This window comes from Rhamphochromis sp. 'chilingali', assembly GCF_963969265.1.
Source record: "Rhamphochromis sp. 'chilingali' genome assembly, chromosome: 2".
Lineage (NCBI taxonomy): Eukaryota > Metazoa > Chordata > Actinopteri > Cichliformes > Cichlidae > Rhamphochromis > Rhamphochromis sp. 'chilingali'.
In genome coordinates, this window is record NC_137930.1 from 21484603 (window position 1) to 21505638 (window position 21036).

A 21036-nucleotide genomic window follows, 5' to 3' on the forward strand; every position below is an offset into this window, starting at 1 on the left:
TTAAAGCTGAGTCAGTTTTAAAAACTGACCATACCCAGTAAAAAGAAGCATGCACTGTGATTATGCACATTTAACTTTAAATATATCATTTTTTTTTTTTGCATGATATTTTCTATGACGTATGATTTCAGCTGTATTAGAGCTAACAGCTAAATTCAATCGTAGATAGAAACAAAACACCACAAGAACTTTTGCAATCAACAGTCCAAAATTCAAAATAAATACTTCAACTAAAACTTGCACAAAATCAAAACCCCTTTTATACAGTATGTGAGTAATCACCAGTTCAACCAATCTCCACAATATGCAGAACTACACTCATCAAAAGCACCAGCAAACACCCTCCTTTCCCTTTCTTGCGCCATCTCTAAACCTTGGTGTAACTGGCAAAATATCAGACAGCTTGTTGCAATTTTTGGCCTTGAAGTAAATGGAAGATTGTGTAACGGCAGAGCTTGTTTTAGGGACGAAGCCCTCATTGTTAGCAGTTGACCTTTAGTTTCTAATCAATAGGCTTCAGCAAGATTTACAAAGCTTATAATGATGGCAGTGCAGTTATTTCTCAGTACCTTGACAAAAATTAATTCTCAGAGTTCAGCACTTTACTGATTATGTCACAGTAATTATGCAGTTTTTACTTCTTGTCTATAACTTTTTGGGCTTTTCGATGTTGTGACGGGGGCTTTCAGAGACCAGCGCGAACGATGAATGTTCCTTATTCATTTCTAAAAATATCAATGCTACATTTGAGCATGTTCTTCTAACCAAGTGAAGCATCCAAAAAAACACCTCAGTGTTCGAACACATCGTTTGACACCGTCCCACACAGAGTGAGGTCATTAATTTCGCAAGAAATAAAACTGGCATAGGATGGAGCATATAATTTACACACTTGATATAGTTTGACAGATATGATTTTATTCAGTTTAATGTGTTCAAATTAATGAATAACAGTGTTAAAAGCACTGCATAGACTATTAAACACTCCTCTTCTTTATGTAAATTAATGACCTGTGAATAAAAAGAAAATACATAATGACTTAATTATGAAGGAAATATGTTAAAGTATTCCTTTTTAAAAAAAATGTAAAACAGTGTGTGCTTTACTGTATCAGACATTATGCTGTGGTGAGGTAAATAAGTGCAGCTTCAAAAGAGTTTTATTCCTTTTAAAGGCACATTTTCAGCTGGATGGGAAAGGATATATTTTAGTATTCAAATTAGAAAAAGAACAGGTGTAATTGTATGAATTAATGATGGCTGAGCTCCTTTAGAACTTGGGTAATGTGCATATGTGTTCACAGTGCCTTGCCTTAAAATGGATGGATGTTATTGTTTAGTTGTCAAACCTGCGGCTTTCCTTCTGTGACAACTCATAATGTCGTTGTAACGCAGAGATGTAAAGACCTTGTATTACCGCGGAAGCACTAGCTGGTAGTCGGGCCGTATGCGTGTCTTAGTGCAGTTGAACATAATCCACAAAGTCCGCTTGTAGTCGAAAAACAAACAGGCAAACGTTTATTTCCACAGTTTGAAATACAGTGATCCATTTCTGAGTAAACTAAGAGATGATTAGACCTTTATCCTATACACCTTGAGTTAGCAAAGATGCACTGCTACCTGTCTTATGTAAAGTCTTGATAAGGAACAGCTTTTGTAGGTTGGAAAATCTGTCATGTGATCTGGGATCTTACTGCTGATGTGTGTCAGGCATGAAAACAAAACTGTAGGCTAAAAAGGTCCTATGGGGGATCAATGTGTGGAACCTGGCATTTTATGAGAGACACTTAAGGCTAAAGATAATAGTGTATCTGGTATGTTTTTAAAAAAATGCACATTTTACCGTATTTGGTCATCATTGTGCGCAGACTTTCCCTGACTCTGAATAAATAAGCTTTTAAACATCTTCCCAGATTACAAAACATAAACACACTCCTTTCCCAACTTTATCAGCCTGATAACTAGCTAACCATTAACAGATGCCAGATGTGACAGAAACGCAGCTTTTTTCAACCCCTTTTAAAAGCCACTGTAGTGTTTTCAACGAGGATGTTGGTGACACCGAGTTAAACCACAAATGAAGACCCTGGAGTTTAGTTGCAGCTTGTTTAATTGTCTCCATGAACATGTGGTGAAAACTGAAATGACAGAAAATAAACTCCATCTCAACAGGCAGAAGCATGTTTACATCAATAAAGTGCATTACTCTCACTAAAACATTCATGTTAGCAAATACACATTAATATCCAAAGTTATCTGTACAAACTGTCATATAAAGTAACTTACGGCGTTCCGGCCTGATAATTCGGAGTAGATGGCATTAGATTACATCTCCATACTGCCTTTAGCATGAGCCTGTTTCTCAGCAAAACCGAGCGCTTGACCCAAACCGGAAGTGCTCGACCGGAACCGGAAGTGCCCCGCCAGAACGGGAAATACATTTTAGCGATATTTTCCTTTTAACTAAAACGTATGTAAAGCATGAATTATTCATTTTAACAACACATTAATTTTTTAATGGCAAATCTTTTTAGAATTATTTATTTCAAATTTATGAACCTATTTATTCAGAGAAACGCCTTAAGGGCAACACACTCCCCGCCTGGCCTCTCGAGGCCACTATGCTAAACGAACATTATGCATTCAGTCCTTTGGCATGAGGAGGATAACTTCTGTAACTGGTCGCATAAATGTCTTTATGCACCCTTCAGTACATATCTTTACCTCAATTTTCCTTACTCGATCGTCCTTGCTTGGGAATGTGGCAGTGACCCTGGCCATGGGCCAGCTGTTTCGTGCAACCTGCTTGTCCTTGAGCAGAACCAGGTCACCAACTTGGAGGTTTCTGCGCGACCCGGTCCATTTCTGCCTTTGCTGCAATGTGGGTAGATACTCTCGCCTCCAGCGTGTCCAGAACTGGTTGGAAAGGGCTTGGACCCGTCTCCATTGTTTGTTGTAGAGGTCTTTATCCGAAAAGTCTCCAGGTGGGGATAGGAGGCAAGATTTCTGCGTAAGGAGCATTGAAGGGGATAGGACGAAGGGGTTCTCTGGATCAGAGGATACTGGGACGAGCGGCCTTGCATTTATTATGGCTGTAACCTCAGCCATGAGTGTGCATAACACGTCGTGAGTCAGTTGAACCTTATTTTGTAGTAGCATGGAGTCCAGGATTCTGCGGGCGACTCCGATCATGCGCTCCCAAGAGCCTCCCATGTGGGATGCGTGTGGTGGATTAAACTCCCAACTGCAGCCTTGGACAGTTAGGCACTGTTGGAGTGATTTATCCATTCCAAGTTCCTTTGAAGTGCTAATAAAATTGGTGCCACGGTCAGATAGCAGCTGTTTGGCGGGGCCTCTCAGGGCGAAGAAGCGGCGGAGGGCGTTTATGCAGCTGGATGTGTCCAGAGATTCGATTACCTCAATATGCACAGCTCTCGAACTCATGCAGGTAAACATGATGGCCCACCGCTTACTTTCAGCTACTCCGCCCCTGGTACGCCTGGTTGTTATGGACCACGGTCCAAAGACATCAAGGCCGACGTAGGTGAAAGGAGGACAAGTTTTTAGGCGTTCAGGTGGTAGGTCCGCCATGAGTTGTTGTTCTTGTTTTCCACGTAGTTTGCGGCAGGTTAAACATTTGTGGATTACTGAATTGACTAGTTTTTTGCCGCCTAAAACCCACAGCCCAGCAGCTCTGATTGCTCCTTCCGTCAGATGACGACCTTGGTGCCTTGTTAGCTCGTGATAATGGCGAGTGAGCAGAAGGGAGATGTGACTGTTTTTTGGAAGAATTACTGGGCTCTTTTCAACACTCTCAATTTCTGCGTGTTTGAGTCGGCCTCCAACAGAAATGAGACTGTCCTGTAACATTGGGCTGAGCTTCTTGAGGGGGCTCTGTTTTGAGATTGGCTTGCCAGCATCAAGGGCAGAAAGTTCCTTCTCAAAGTATGCCTTCTGTGTCTCTTTGAAGATGACAGTTTTTGCTTGAGCAATCTCCTCTGGAGTTTGAGGCAGATGACATTTGTGCCAGCCTTTGCATTTTTTGTTTGGATTAGTCCCATTGAAGGACTTTGCAATGTGGATAAGATTTGCTATGGCTCTGACTAAAGACTGAAAAGTAGAAAAGTGCTCAAAACGCTTACAGATGAGTACTTGGAGGTGAGTGACGTAAGTTTTTACTTCTGGTCTAATTTCTGAGTCTTTATCTGGTTCAATCAGGTCAAACCTTCCACTCAGTTGTGTTGTCTCTGCGGCAGGACGGTGGATGAAGGGTGGTCCGGTGAACCAGGTGGACTTTTTTAGTTGGAATGCCGACAGTGACCTAGACGCATGGTCTGCTGGATTTTCCTCTGTGCGCACATAATGCCACTGTTCTGGCTTTGATGACTGGCGAATGCGCTGTACTCTGTTGTGAACGTATGTGTAAAACCTTTTTGACTCATTACAGATGTAGCCAAGCACTACTTTACTGTCCGTATAGAAATGCACTGCATCAAAGTCTAAGTCTAACTCATCTTGGATGAGGTCAGCCATTTCTGCTGCCAAGACGGCTGCACATAGTTCAAGTCTTGGTATTGTAGGTTCTGACAGGGGGGCTAGTTTTGCTTTGCCCATTATGAACCCAACCTCGACCTTCCCATCTGTTTGAACTGCCTTTAAGTAGGCCACAGCTCCTATGGCCTTAGTAGATGCATCTGAGAACAAACACAGTTCCTTTCGCTTTGCTCGACTTAGTGAGGTGGATGTGTAGGTTCTGGGAACATGTAGTTCTCTTAGATCCTGAAGGGAATTTCTCCATGTTTCCCATCTGCTTCGTTTGTCCTCTGGAAGGGGTACGTCCCAATCTGAACATTCTGAAGTAAGCTCTCTGAGTAGGGCCCTTCCTTGGATTGTAATGGGTGCCAATAGGCCCAGGGGATCGAAGACGCTATTGACAGAGGACAATACGCCACGGCGAGTGAATGGCTTGCTTGAGGTGGCCACTGAGTAAGTGAATGTGTCTCTTGTTATTTCCCAAATGAGTCCAAGGCTTCGCTGGGATTGTGTCTCTTCACCACTTAAATCTAAGTTTTTAATGACAGGAGCACAATCTTCTGGGCAGAAGGCCTGCATAACTGCCTGAGAGTTGGAAACGAACTTATGCAGGTGTAGGTTGGATTCAGCGAGTGAGGCTTGTGTTCTTTGAAGCAAGTCTATAGCCTCAGCAGGAGAGGGGACAGAGATCAAGCCGTCATCTACGTAAAAGTGCCTCTCCACGAACTTTACTGTATCTGCACCATAGTCTTTCGAACCTGCTCTGATGGCCTTGCGTAGTCCATAAATGGCAACAGCGGGGGATGTTGAGTTGCCAAACACGTGGACTTTCATCCGGTACTCGACAACTTCGTTGTTTGGGTTGTTGTCCCTATGCCACAGAAAACGGAGGAAGTTGCGGTGGTCTTCGCGTACCATAAAACAGTGAAACATTTGCTGTATATCTGCCATGATTGCAACACTTTCTGTCCGGAAGCGGAGAAGAACTCCGACAAGTGTGTTGTTTAAATCAGGGCCAGTAAGGAGGACACTGTTAAGAGAGACACCCAAGTACTGGGCGCTAGAATCGAAGACAACCCTGATCTGATTGGGTTTTTGGGGGTGGTAGACTCCAAATGTTGGAAGATACCAACACTCTTCTCCCTTTTCCAGTGGGGGGGCCACCTCAGCGTGACCATTGGAGAGGATTTTTTCCATGAAGGCCACATAATGCTCCCGCATTTCAGGTTTCCTATTAAGGGTGCGTTTTAAGGAGGAGAACCTCGTGGCTGCCTGCTGTCTGTTGTTTGGTAATTGCTGGCGGGGTTCCTTAAATGGAAGTGGGGCGACCCAACTGTTGTCCACGTCTCTGTACATAGTATTGTCCATCATTTTTAGAAAGAGAGTGTCCTGTATTGAGTGAGCTGGTTTGTTGTCGTTATCTGTCCGGTTAAAAACTGTTTGACCCAGAGTTTGTTCGGGCGCTTTACCTGGCCTGTTTGTGTGTGGCATTTCTTTGAGTTGCAGGAGGCTACTGCATGGTTTGAAAACTGTAGGGCGGCCATTTTCCAGAACGACTGTCTTCAGGGTGCTGACTGTAGGCCTATGGACATTACCCAGACAGACCTCCCCAACTACAACCCACCCTAGGTCTAGGCGCTGGGCGAAGGGGGCATTATGGGGGCCGTTAATTCTCTGCCTGACCTTGTGTGCCTGTAAAATGTCTCTCCCTAGTAGCAGGAGTATTTCGGCTTCAGGGTCTAGCTCTGGGATGTACTTTCCTATGGTACGGAGGTGCGGCTGGTGTAGCACTGCGCTGGGAGTTGGGATTTCATTCCTATTGTTAGGGATGTCCTGACACTCTATGAGCGATGGTAGAGGGATCACCACTGACCTATCCAGTGACTCGATATGGAAGCCTTCAGCTATTTTACCCCATGTTTCTACAACACCAGAGCATGTTCTAAGATTGTAGGAGAAAGGTTCACTTTTAATGTCAAAAAGTTCGAAGAACTCAGGCTTGGCTAAAGAACGATTGCTCTGATCGTCTAGTATTACATATGCCTTAACAGCTCTGTCTTTGTCACCTTTAGGGTACACCCATGTGAGACATATCTTGGAACATGAACGTCCCCACTGACCTGGACCGCACACGTCTGTGCAGCTTGTTGTGACATCAACCATGTCATGACTGTTTTCTCTCTCCCCGCCATTCTCTTGTGCCGGAGGTGGAGCCTTGTTGGTCTGTGGTGGAGGACCGGGATGCATGGCTGCATCGTGACTTGTGCTGTCACATTCAGAACACTTTACCGAAGATTTGCATTCCTTCGCAAGATGAGTATCTGAAGAACAGCATCTGAAGCACAATCCTTTCTCTTTGAGGAAGGCCTTCCTTTCGTCCAGTGCTTTATTCCTAAATGTTCTGCATCTTTTGAGTGGGTGTGGCTTGTTATGTAGTGGGCAGTTCCGGTTAAAGTCCTTGTTAGGGGGAGAAATATAGGTTTTGTGTACAGTAATTGGCTTGCTGGAATTTAAGTTTTTTGCAAAAGGTTTTTCTGGTTTTAAGTTTTGCTGTTGGAAACTTGGATCATTGCGTTTCTTTGCCTCTTTACATATGAATTCACAGAAGTACTCAAAAGGTGGGAAACAGCCTTGGTTGTTCTCTTTATATTGAGAGCCGTGTGACATCCACCTCTCCTGAAGTCCATATGGGAGTTTGTCTACGATTGGGCTGATTCCACGAGAAGTGTCCAGATAGAGTAGACCGGGCAGATGGCCGTCTTCCTTAGCGCCTTGAATCTCTTGCAGTAAATCTCCTAGTTCACGAAGCTTGACATGATCTTTGACTGTTATTTTGGGGAAACTGTCCAACCGTTGGAAAAGTGACCTTTCGATTATTTCTGATGCTGCATAACATTCATTCAGTCTTTCCCATGCTTTGCATAGAGCTAATGTGGGGTTGTTGACATATACTGAACGTATGCGTTTCACCTGATCACTTGACTCTCTCCCTAACCACTTTGTCATGAGATCTAGCTCTTGAATGGGGGTGAGTTGGACTTCAGCTGTTGCACTGGTAAATGAAGAGCACCATGCTCTGTAGTTCTCTGGCCTATCGTCGAACTGGTAAAGGCCTGAGATTATTAAATCTCGACGTGCCATGTATTGGGCAAAGGGCTCTGCTGGATTTAAAATGCTGGCCGTGGTGTTATAGTTATGCTGAGGTACGAATGGTGAGCCGCATGGGTTGAGAGAGGTATTTTGTTTCTCCACTTTAGGTTTTGTTTCACCTTTCAGCTGGCTGGGCTTATTTAGAGCAGCAATATTATCTTTGGTAAGTCTTGTTTCAAAGTTGATGGGTTGTGGCTCTAAATTGCCTTCTTCAGAGGGATGCCACGTTACAAATGTGTTGGGTGAACTTGCTTGGGGGCAAGAAGTGGTTGGTAATTTTTGTGGACTGGGAGATAGCTTGGTCTCCATTTGAGATCGTACATATTCATTTGTACGTTCTAATTTTACGCTTTCTGATGGAGATTTTCTACTCTCAGGTTCTTCTTGTATAGCTTCAGCTTCCTCTAGCACTTCTGCTTCAGCTACAGCAGCATCAGCTTCCCTCTGTAATGTTAACACTTCTAATTCTGCATCTATTTTTGCCTTTTCCAGTTCGCTTTGAGCTTTTTCAACCTTCAACTGTGCTTCTTTTGTTGCATAGCATGCTCTCACCTTGGCAGCTTCTGCTTTAGCTCGAGCATGGGCAGCGCTTACTGCTGATCCAGATGAGCGGCTGGTCCTTAAACTGCGTGCAGACTTGTTACTGGATGCCATTTTGACCGTGATGAATCACCAGTAGCCGCCTTTTCACTGTAGTGTTTTCAACGAGGATGTTGGTGACACCGAGTTAAACCACAAATGAAGACCCTGGAGTTTAGTTGCAGCTTGTTTAATTGTCTCCATGAACATGTGGTGAAAACTGAAATGACAGAAAATAAACTCCATCTCAACAGGCAGAAGCATGTTTACATCAATAAAGTGCATTACTCTCACTAAAACATTCATGTTAGCAAATACACATTAATATCCAAAGTTATCTGTACAAACTGTCATATAAAGTAACTTACGGCGTTCCGGCCTGATAATTCGGAGTAGATGGCATTAGATTACATCTCCATACTGCCTTTAGCATGAGCCTGTTTCTCAGCAAAACCGAGCGCTTGACCCAAACCGGAAGTGCTCGACCGGAACCGGAAGTGCCCCGCCAGAACGGGAAATACATTTTAGCGATATTTTCCTTTTAACTAAAACGTATGTAAAGCATGAATTATTCATTTTAACAACACATTAATTTTTTAATGGCAAATCTTTTTAGAATTATTTATTTCAAATTTATGAACCTATTTATTCAGAGAAACGCCTTAAGGGCAACACAGCCACATTGTTCAATTTTGGTCTGTGTTTAAAGAATTCATTTTCCAGCTAAACAAACATATGCAGTAATTGCTGATAGGGTATTGGGATGTTTTGATTTTCAAACTTTTTGCTTCAGGGAATGTCAGTGAAAAGTAATTCTAGAAAAGTTCTAATCTATATGTTGTTATTGTTCGGCCAGACTCCATTTTTCACTGTCCAACATTGTCGGTCAGCTCGCATTAGTCATTTCTTTATCAGTGTCCTTTGTTTGTTTGCTTGCTTCTGCTGTTTGTTTTCACTTAGACTATGTAGTATTTTTGCACAACTTCTGTTAAGCAAATGCTATTTATTGATCATCCCGTTTTATTTTTCACTGTATTGGTTTTTCGCCGTCATCTGGCAGAGAGTATGAGAATGGAAAAGCAGATGTGTGCAGCCTCGCTAAGACATTGTCACAGGATGGTGAAATACAATCCCTGCCTGCCCATCCATCAGCTCCAGAATTAATAAAAGCCTCAAGGTCCTTTCCTTTAACCTCTCCCAGGAAAGCCATTGAGAATCCTGTCATCCTTTAGCAGAAACGTTTACCAGCAAGCTAAACTGATTCAATTTGATTTCCACTGGAAAATGTTATGATATACAAAGAATCATTAACACAAGCGTCCTTAAGAATGAAGCTTGGTTACCTCACATATGGTTTTGTGCCTTTCTTTGCTTCGAGTAATGCTGCTAACATTGTGCAAGCACATCATTGTCTTTGTCTCAAAGACACAGTTACTGCTGCAAATGTCGTCAGGTCTTTAGTCTCATTTAATGGACTGTAAATCAGAAGAAAATGCAGTTTGATGACAAAACAGATTTAAAGCATATTAGAAAGGAAATGGTTCTCGGTCTTTTTATTAGGCCCGAAGAGTAAAATTAGGCACATTATGTTCTGTGGGAGAGGAAGAAAAGTTAATTGCGAAAAGTTCTAAGTGTAGTTTGTGGAAAGAATGGCGCAAGCTCTCTGATTTTAAAAAAAGGTGAACTCTGTTTGAGACTGGTGAGAGTTCACAAAAGGAATTTGGTCTGCGATCTGTGTGATCCACTCAACACTGTGCATAATTGGCATATCCTGGTCTCTTGATGGGACCACGAGTGGACGTTTTATCATATCAAAAAGCCAGAAAAAAGTGGACATGTGACCTCTTAACACATACCCCTTATCTGCTTTTGGCTGTCTGTTTATATAAAAAAAACTGTTCTTGTAAACAAAAAGAAAGGGGAACATATTCATCTTATGCCAGACTGTCCAGTCAAAAGGGAGGTTTGCTCTTGGATCCTCTTTTCTTTGTCCTCCAAATTGTCTTATCACCTTCTTCCCCATTCCTTTATTTTCATACTGATTTACAACCTGCCAGGAACAGTTGACTGTCACAGTTTGACCCCACAGAGAATTATAGAGGGAGCATCAAGGGGGTACACAGTCAGAGAGAATTCACTGGGAGGAGCCGCTTGTACAGGACTCATTGATGTCACACAGAGGCTTGGATAGTCAGGCTCTTGGCACAAGGCCGAGACGAGACCAAGAGAGCCAATTCAAGCCAAGGGAGAGAGTCAAAAGAATAACTGGAAACTGCATCAGCAAAGGCCCTTCAAAAAATGCTCTGAAGAAAAGAAAAAAAACCTGAAAAGGAAAACAATTGTATCTTGAAAGCACAGGAACAAAAGCAGCAAAGGTGAGTGATCAGGGTCAGAGTTCAAAAGGAAAGAAAGAAAGTCACAAAAGGATGAAGGGAAGTTAGACAGAAAGCTCATTAGAAAGGGGTATTTAAGGAAAACACCGCCGAGAGTTATCTCTGTATGAAGCACAATGAAGTCAGGAGGAAATGCCGTTCATTCATTTGCTCTACGCACATGCAACACAACAAGTGAGGCACAAACTAAATGTTACAAAAGAACCTCAGACCTCTCTAAGGTTAGTCTGTCTTCAGGGCAATCTAGCTGTATTCTTTTTCTTTTTTTTTTAAATTTAATAATATATACCGTGCACAGAAGATGGAATCAAAAATGTGATTTCCTGTGGCTCACCTTGCCACATTCACACAGTATTGCACATGTTATGCATTTATAGAGACTGACACATGGAAATCATATACAGCAGTAGCTCATATTTTATGGCCACCTTCTGCACTGTTGCAGACAACTAGCATTATACGGTATGCTAATATGTTAGCCAATTATTTTTCAACACCCTTTGCAGGATTTTTTTTCGGCCTGTGATTTGATCTTATAGCCCCTGTCTTATTCACTGATATCTGAGTTTCCTGTGGGCTATCACAGGAATTTTAAATTCCCCAACTTGTAGAACTGGGTCTATCTTTACATTCAAAGTGAGTGTGATGCTATTATGATGGGCAGAGCAGCATTTGAGTACTTGGATATCTAACAGCTTTAGACACTGTGTTCCAGGTTCTTGTGGTAAGTTATTATTTTCATGCCAAACCCTCTGCCTGTAGCGAACATGTTTCTTTTATAAGTAGTCCTAACCACTAGAGATGGCACGATACCACTTTTTTATGTCCGATACCGATACCGATATCATAAATTTGGATATCTGCCGATACCGATATGAATCCGATATAGTGTTATATATATATTAGACTTAATAGTTACTATATACAGTAATTGACTTCTATTCATTTTACATCAAATTAAAAGTTTGGGTGTCAGATAATTATTTATTAAAAGCTAGACATTTTAAATGAGAGTAAGAAAGAAAAGTATGTCTTTGTGCCCCCTTTTCCCTGTTAATGCCCTATCGGCCCCCCTGGCTAAACTTTGCTAGATCCGCCCCTGCACAGTTACCAGCGTCAGCTAGGTAGAAAAAGATCCTGGTGTAGAAAGTAATATTAAATAAATTCTAACAACAGCTTATCAAGCTTAAATGTGCTGCTGTTGTTCAGCCGCTGGTTTCCTCTTTCTGGTGCAAAGTGGGCCAAAAGCAAACTAGAGACACGGACTCGACAGAAAAGCCGATCAGCTGATCGTTAAGCAGTTTCACCATTGAAGTAGCAGCCGGAGAGCGAGAGGCAGTCGCTTGTTAAGCTTAACGCAGGAATGCTTTACAAACATTCAGAGATGGACTTACACACTTGCTTTACTTCTCTCGGGATAACTTTGTCGGAGATGAAATGCCGGGTTGCTAGCGAAGCTCCAAATGCTATCCAGACCACTGACAGGTCCTGCATGCCACAGCCGCTCTATCACGTGATGCATACTGCTCCGACGTGCTAACGTTCTGAGGTGAGTTACGGCATGTTGCAAGTTTTGTGAGGTGCTTTCGTGATATTTAATGGATCGGATTACATTTTTTATTTTTCTCCGATATCCGATCCAGTAATTTAGGTCAGTATCGGACCGATACCGATACGTAATATCGGATCGGTCCATCTCTACTAACCACTGATCTATTCAGATAAATTCCACTGTATCTTCACCTGGGACTGCAGTCACCCCTTTTAGACATTTTTCCTTTCAAACTGGGGACTGAAACCATTTATAAGATGCAGAAGTCATTAAGCACAAGCCTGCATGTACTAGACACCGGTTAAAGCTTGTGTCTCACTGTGTGTGTATATCAGTGATCCTTCTGTCCATAGCACTCAGCGTGCAAGGCTGTCTTTGAAATTCATCTGTGTTTGGTTTATAGGCAATTTGTCCATGGTCTCCTTAGACTTAATTTGCTCTGCTCTGTATGCGCCTGAAAATTTCCATAGCTTCAACCTGAGCTCATCACAATTCTCTTGGATCACACTCTGGCAACATCAGGTATCAAGTAAATGAATTTGATATGAGGGCGTCTTACTGTTTCCCCAGCAAGCTCATTGTCTCACTAACAGGTTCTGTCTGAAAACAATCTGCCTTCAAATACACACAATATAACAGAATAAAGCATTTGGTGTCAAGAAAAAGTTGTGAATGTTAACCTCCCATAAAAGCCTCACATTGGAGCAATACTTCCAAGTTTCCCCCCCCCTTCTTCTTCTTCTTTTTTAAAGCTGTTGTTCATTTCTAATGCACTGAGTCATAAAATTGAGCTGATTACAAATCCATGACTCTTTCACTTTTCTAAACCTAATTATCTTGGGTCTCTTGCGGAAGTAAAAAGACCTGGGATTCATTGGAATTAAGTCTGTCGAAAAAATAAAAAGTCTTTAAACCCAGACTTATTATTCCACATTCAAAAGGTTTACTCACCACCACTTACATCCATAAATCTCTGCAGCACCAGCTTTGCCAAACGCATATGCGAAGCATAGTAATTAAGGCTGATTCATAGTGTGACTGGGGTGGTGATTAGCAAATCACATCACCATTATGTTACTGTGGTTAAAATATAGTTAATTGGATATTACATTATGTGTTGAATTATGTTAATGGTGTTTTATATGTAATATGCCTCATAACAACCACCAAGGTTAGCCATTGTTAAGGCAGCAGGTTGTGAATGAAACGAAGTAGATAAATTAATAATAAGACTGTACATAAGTAATTCTGACTACACCTTTAGGGATAGTTTTAATGCAACCAAGACACAGAGTATACATTACACAAATGCATCTAATTGCACATCTGGTAAATAATTAATTTTATAGCTTTACATGTTTTTTATGTCTCCTCCCTTGCATTGCATAGAAATGTAATAATAGAACCAAGCTACATTACCTCATAAATATCAGCGTCAGCTCAAAAGCAGGCATTTGAAGACTGTTTTCTTCTTGCCTGTTTTTGACTCTCTTCAAATGAGTGGTTGCACGTGTGTCTGGAGCGATCCACGTGTTGACATCTCATGGTTGCGAAAATAAGGAATAGTCACGTCCCCCCTGCTGAGATTTCCTCCAGCATGGAAATTAAATCAAAGTTGTGCGGTATTAAATTGGGGTTGGAACTATTTTTGTGTGCTGCAAGTAAAATATCTCCCTCCTCTGTCAACTTGAGGCCTATTAATTTAATGACAGATAGGGAAGGTTGCAAATTGGTGAGCAGCTCTACCCAAGACCTTCAAAGTTTGAGCAGTGTTGAATTGTGATTCAGTGCAAAATGACCATAATAATGTTGGTCTTTTTATTTGCTCTCTGAAGTTTCAGAACTTTTCATTCTTCATGTCACAGGTTAGAAAATGCTTAAATCGCATTTGTGATGTTTTTCATCTTAAGCCAGTGTAATAATGTTTGAATTTCAGGAAAATGCTACGTTTCAATTTTGCCTGTGCTAAAGGTTAATTCTTGTCATTTCATTACAGGATATTTTTCATTGTCTACATTAATTCATCCCCCCAAAAATGATGTAGCATAGCTGCTATGTATTCTGTTTTCCTTTCTTTTTTCATTCTGCTTTATGATAACACAATCAAAAATTATACAATGCGAGCCAGAAGCATTGCTTGAAGTGCTTCTCAAACATTTTAATGTTTTGATTTTATTTCTGTATTACGTGGCACATACACAACGTGGAAGGCTTTCCAGAAAACTTCTAATAGACAGTGCAGTAGTTCCCATATGGCTAAACATTGGGACTGAATATTTATAACACTTGATTGCTTTGTCTTTCGTATCAGTCCCAATCTTCCACCTGGAGATGTATACCACCTTCAGACATCATTTGCCTGCAACACTTTCTGAACCTGCAAACTATTTGGAAAGTTGTTAGCTTTCATATGTAAAGCAGACTTTCCACTGTAAAAATAGACGCTGCGTTTAAAACTTCAGTCTGAACTTATATGAGTAGATATAACAGCTGCATTGTGTGATTTTCTATTTTTATTCTTGTAATAATTTGTGTTTTTTTTCCTTTCAGGAAAATGTCATATTTCAAATTAACTTGACTGATGCAAAGCCAATGCACCTTATCCTCACATCTGCAGAAACAGCTTATGGTTTATGCTATCTCAACAGCGAGGTTCACTTGTATGTAAGTAATGCATCTTTGTTTTTCTGTACTACCGTGCGCACGTGCAGTTTTTTGCTTTTCTTTTGAATGCACATTTGGGACTGAACCTGGAAATAAAATGCCACCTTTGGCCCACTTTTATTTAACCCTGATTACACATACTGCCTCAGCTGTAACATAAGGTTGTTAAAGAGTCACTAACTAATCATAAAAAAAGATCAGGTTGTGGGGATGCCACTACAAGTAGTTAGTTTTATCCGTAATGCATGATTTTCACATGTCTCCAGATGTGCTTGTCTATCGCCAGCTGTTTTCACACACAGTCAAGCTGACACAGCTGTGCAGCTCTGTGAGTCTGTTTGGAGAGACAGTAAACTATGTTGATTTTGCAGTGTTGATTCCCCAGTGGCCCCTCTGTAGTGAAATGTTACAAAAGAGCAAGCAGTTTTGTATTTTGTGTCTTTTACCCTCCACACTATAAAATCGTAAGAGAAGTTTTAGAGAGTATCGAGGAAGGCTGATGCTGATGGCACTGGCCATAAAATTAATGTTCCAATGAAACCGGAGATTCTGACTTTTATACACTGTTCTTAGATTATGTTTGTGGACTGAACCCAGGAAGAACTTGAAACTTTTATTCCATTGTGTGCTTAAGTGATAATGTCAGGGCAAAATGCTACAGTGGTAATTAAAAACATAAACCAGGATTTAAATAGCACTGAGATGGGCAAATAAATGAGATTGCCTCTAACTAGGCTATTATTTCTAAATATGTTATTGATGAAGCTCCTCATTGCTAAATGAAAAATGTTGCAGTATCTGTACATAAGGACCCTTATCCTCATGAGAAATTGTAATAACTGTGATTAAATCAATATTAAAACCATTAGGCATCTGATGCTGTTGAGGGCTATAGAAAGTATTTGGTTTTTAAAGTCACAGTGCAGCACTGTACAACTACACAATGATTGTAACACTTTGTGCTCCCAAAGGAAGGATGGAGGTGTTTTTCCTACCTTAGAGTAAACTGAATTTAGATTTGAAACATCCTCGGGAGATAGAATTACACTGAACATTTAATCGTCTTTATTTCTTTCCACAAACTTTGCCAATCTAGTTTAAAACATTTTTTCGCCTGGATTGTGTCACTGTTTTTGTCTTGAGAACAATTAACATTGGATTTTAAAAACAAACAAAAAAAAGGAAGAAAGAAAAAAGCTAAATCTCACTGTCCTTTTCGTGAAGTTAGTGTTTTGTATTTGTCGGATTTAAGAAGCCATGATACGCTTGAAAAACAATGAAATGTTTGGAGGAATGTCACCAATTACTGATATGCTGACAGCAGTGTGATAGCACATCCTGTATCATGTCCTGTCGAGAGCCTAGACAACATTGCCTGTGACTGCAGGATGTTTTTGTGGGATGAGCCATATCACTGGGGGATAATAGCGCTTTACTGCAGATTGCATTGTAAGAGAATCAGCATCTGGTCAGCATCTGAGAAAGTACGTCACCAGCTTGACAGCTTGGCTCAGTGTCACAGCTCTTGTTGACCTCCCATAGCTGACCCGAAAACATGTGGCGACAGCAGCGTTTTATCTGTAACGTCTTGCAGCATTTTTTAACGATCTTACGTGACAGCTTGTTAGTTGAAAAAGCTTCTTTTTTTCTCTCTCCACCAGATTTCAAACAATTTGTAACAAACTTAACATAATTAAAATACTTATACAAACTGATAACATTTTATGGAGGAATGCCCAGCTTCTGACATGACACTATACAATTATTGCATGGAGTAACTGATGGGTAGTAGAAGAAGAAATTCCTGTAATCCTCAGCAAACAGAAAGGCTCATTTATTTCAAAAGGAAGGTTCCTTGATCATTACTGGAAGAATTCGCAATAACAAACTGATATTACTGATACTAATGTGAGTTAAATTCCGCTGTGGTCATTAAAATTATTGCCATTGTTATTTCCTTTTTTCTTTCCATCCTGCCTTTGAGGCCTTCCCTGTCTGTCGTGACTAACTTGCCTCCTTTTATTTCTGTCGTTTCCCTTCACGCTATTTTTGATCGCACGTCAATCAAATATTTATGTAGAAAGACTGATGACTCCCTCAGGCTTCCTCGGCTTTCACCAACCACCCCCCCCCCTTTCCTTGTGACGCAAAAGCTTATTTTGGTCAGATGCTATGTTATGCCAAACATCTGTTGAATGTGTTCACCTCTAGTTGAAGGACCAATTGGCATGGTAGTTGTAGTAATGTGCTGAACAGTTAAAGAAACACTGATGACCGCCCAAAACGCATAAGAGCTGTTAATTTTAGAGTGTTCATTTAAAACTTCAATGTAAAACTTCAGATACAGCTAACTGAAATATTCAGAGCAAGGCAAAAAGTTAATCTGAAATTGAAATTAGGGGTGGGCGGTATAAACGGTATACGGTAGAAATGATATAAATTTGGCCAAAGGTAGAGATTTTGACTACACCGCTCTACCGCGATAGCGCATATTGATGGTGTCATCAAGCTGTGCCTGTTTTGGTCGAAAACATTGCAGCGGCTGCAAACAACATCATCTGCAAATTATGCCGTGCCACAGTAATAGCAAAGAGATTAAGCACTTTTGGAATATGGGGAAAGCCAAAAACTGCGCTTCCTCCACATCTGTACCATTAATTCATTAATGCCGAATTCTCTCACAGATGCTCTATTACCATGTTGTTGCAGTATATTAATGACTAACCTCGTATTGTGGATGGATTATCTCAGTTGTTCTCCTGACTGAAGTTTGGTCCGTTTACAACACCCTTCCATGCAATTGCATTTGTCCCTAACCACCAGAAACCCTCACCTTAACTTTTATCGAGTGGAAAAAAGTTCGTCGTTCAGCTTCACTGTGCTAATGTTATGCTAATATAGCTGTGTCACTAGCGATCACGTAGGACATCATTATATACCACCTAGTCCAACTTCAGTAACCCTACAAAAGTCACTGCTGTCTTCATTTATGTTGGAAGCGATAGCAGAGCTGTACATTAAAATTTTGTCAGAAATCTCTCAGTCAGAACATGCTATACCATGTTTAGGTAGAAACTAGTGAGCTAACTTCCTGCTAACTTTTAACTCTGTTGAATTTAATAAATTCTGTTTTCATGGATCCCTGGATGTTAAACTTAATTGTTACACCTGGTAAAGCAGCAACGCTGATCATTTTATTAAAGATGAAAGAATTTAGACAGTTTTTAACTCTCAGTGATGCCATAGTGTTCGTTTGACTTTGGGACCTGAAGCTGACGTTTTAGACCCAGATTACTCCGCGAGGCTCCTGACTACATTAGCCGTAATGCTCCAACAATCCATCAAGCAGTGCGCCTTCATAGCTTACCAAAGTCGTACTAAAACATTTTTTGACAGATTACTGCGCGCTGTGTGCTACGTAAAATTGGTTCGAGGTCAATAAGCACAACCAGAATTCATAGATAAGGGACACTGTCGATTTTTGAGAAAATTAAAGGATTTTAAGTGTGCCTTATATTGTGTAAAATACGTTATACAGAAGAAAATAATATATCGTGGTATATATCGTTACTGCACATGTATGGCGTTATTTTTGTGCCACTATTCTGAGCGCATGTAAAAAAAAGTTTTATAACCTTGATATGTAAAAATGTGCTCAATAAATAACAATTAAAAAAAGAAACCATGGGCTCCAGGTTTATTTTGGGCTCAATCTTTAATGAATTTCTATCTAGGCTGAGTTGTTCTTCTCTACTTGAGTGCTCCAAGAGCTAAAGAAGAAAAAAAGCACTGCACCTCTTCAGTGCATTCAGTGCCACACAATGAATGGAGAACAGCTAATTTTGAAGAAATAGGTTATACCAATCCAATGACATCACTGACCAAATAAAAGAAAATGTTATTTCAATTAGGGCTGGGCGATATGGCCTAAAATCCATATCACGGTATAATGTGAATCATGTGTATGGCGTTATTTTTGTGCCACTATTCTGAGCGCAAGTAAAAACAATTTGAGCGCACGTAAAAAAAAGTTTGCAGGTGCAAGTGTTGCATTTTGAGGAGAAATTTATTTCGAGCAAAGAAAAGCTAAATTTGAGTGAACAAAATTCATTGCTGCGTGCAAAAATGTATTTCAGTGTTTGCTATTATCCACACACACACACAATAGCAGCCCCTGTCGCTCAGTTTTTGCATTAGCCCTTGCTTGCAATGTGCTGCTTGCGCTCTCGAAATTTCTGCCCGTGCGCGTTCAACTCTTTCTGTGCACCGTTATATTTGTGCCACAAAGCCAGCCAATCACAGACTTGGATGCAAAAAAATCTGATTATAACCTATTTCTTCAAAATGAGCTGTTCTCCATTCATTGTGTGGCACTGAATGCACTGAAGAGGTGCAGTGCTTTTTTTCTTCTTCAGCTCTTGGAGCTCTCAAGTAGAGAAGAACAATTCAGCCTAGATAGAAATTCATTAAAGATTGAGCCCAAAATAAACCTGGAGCCCATGGTTTCTTTTTTTAATTGTTATTTATTGAGCACATTTTTACATATCAAGGTTATGAAAGCCTACTCTTAACAATCTTAGCAATCCCTATTCCTAAAGCCTTCCCCTACTTTCTTATTCATGCAAAACATAATATAAACTCCATTATTTCCCATTGGCCCAGACGAGGAAACAGCAGTGTCTAGTCGTTGGGATGGATGTATATATTTATACCTTGTATGGAGCCAGATTCCAGCCGACCGTGGTGACGCACAAAGCTAAAAAAGGTCCCATTTCCTGGCCCCACACAGGAAGCAAAGGAAAGACCTTGGCTCCAACAGGGTTGTGCAACTGGCCTCGTGGACACTTAACCATAATAAACATTTCTTTTTAACAGGGCCCTGCTAGGAGAATAGGGGGAAAGTTGGGTGTGGAGGGTAAGAAAAAGTATAATGAGATTGATGGCCAAATATGTTTGATCTAACTAATTCTAAGCAGACAAGAGGTAAATAAAAATACAGGCAAAGCTGACTCATACAGTTCTGTGTAATCATAGCAACGGGTAGTGGACATGCCTTTTAGGACCTGATTTTGCTCTGTGCTTTCTGAAAATTGCATTAAATGAAGGTAATGAATTTGTTTTTTGCCTTTTCTCTCCAGACAAACCAAAACTCCACAATTACACTACACAATGCCAAGGAACCAAGTTTTCAGAGAAATTTCCATTTGATACAAGGTTTACCCTCCGAAGAGGAGGAGCTGATCAAATGGGCAACAGAGACGTTTGGGGGTGTGACTTCATTCACTACTCTTAGTAATGTGGATCATATCACATCAACAGGAACACAAGGTGAGAGACATTTGTGTAAAGGTGATTTTGGGTTAATTTTTATTACAATCATCTTCTAAACCATCCATTTACTTGTAAGGCATGGAAATGTGCCATACACACATTATGAAATAAAGATCTCTCTCTCTCTCCCATATATATATATATATATATATATATATATATATATATATATATATATATATATATATATATATATATATATATATATATATATATATATATATATATATATACATCAGATCACAGAAGAACAGCAAAAAGGTTTCTTATCTGTCTCTAAAATTGTGTTTTGAATGAACTTTGAAACTGTGTGGGTTTTTTGTATTTAGGATATGCTATCTGCATCTGTGTTTGGTCTAAAACAGCATGTTTGGATGCTGAAGAGAACAAAGTAATTACAGTCAGCACATCATGCAGCTCCAGCTTACATAACTCAGGAGAGAGTCTGCATTATAGTAATCAAGGCTGGATGCGGTGCTGTTTCTGGTGCTCTATAGAGAGCATTCATCACTAACCTTCTTTTATCTGAAGTATGCATAAAAACACTTTCTGATGAAATAACTGCAAAAAGCAATGTGTGCACCAAAAAGCTGTTTTGAGTCGAACATTTTCATAGGCAAGTTTTCTATTACTGAATGTCATCTGTGCACTGATTTCCAATGCTTTTCATACACATTTGTAGGTGGACAAGCCAGAGGAATTAAAAGCAAAACAAACAGCTGCGACAGATTTTTAAAAAACATTTTATTTTGTTTTTTTTCTATAAAGCTGTATGCAACAAGCACAACATGTTAAAATCTTAAGTAGTCTGAGAAAATCTTGAGCTTGGCTAAA

At 40.4% G+C, this 21036-nt stretch overlaps 2 protein-coding genes across 5 annotated transcripts in view; one reads left to right on the top strand and one right to left on the bottom strand.

Moving 5' to 3' along the window:
* Window positions 1–21036, top strand: part of eng (endoglin) — a 52028-nt gene that overhangs the window by 18492 nt on the left and 12500 nt on the right. For both annotated transcript variants that reach the window (XM_080872903.1, XM_080872902.1), the window contains exons 4-5: window positions 14758–14871; window positions 20010–20199. In XM_080872903.1, the coding sequence (XP_080729029.1) occupies window positions 14758–14871; window positions 20010–20199 (304 nt within the window). The remainder of the gene's footprint in view (window positions 1–14757; window positions 14872–20009; window positions 20200–21036) is intronic.
* LOC308390654 (uncharacterized protein) lies at window positions 1553–9725 on the bottom strand. 3 transcript variants are annotated; one of them, XM_080872874.1, is made up of 3 exons: window positions 8631–9725; window positions 2725–8482; window positions 1553–2138 (listed from the first exon to the last, which is right to left on the bottom strand). In XM_080872874.1, exons 2-3 carry the CDS (start codon window positions 8335–8337, stop codon window positions 2109–2111), a joined length of 5643 nt encoding a protein of 1880 aa, XP_080729000.1. In that variant the 5' UTR covers window positions 8338–8482; window positions 8631–9725; the 3' UTR covers window positions 1553–2108. The 3 variants fall into 3 exon arrangements, with proteins under 3 accessions (XP_080729000.1, XP_080729001.1, XP_080728999.1); XM_080872875.1 differs by having other exon boundaries at window positions 1553–2463; XM_080872873.1 differs by lacking the exon at window positions 1553–2138 and having other exon boundaries at window positions 2490–8482.

Bases quoted from the DNA above. Each gene is read 5' to 3' on its own strand.
- LOC308390654 (XM_080872873.1), bottom strand. From the start codon at position 8,337: ATGGCATCCAGTAACAAGTCTGCACGCAGTTTAAGGACCAGCCGCTCA.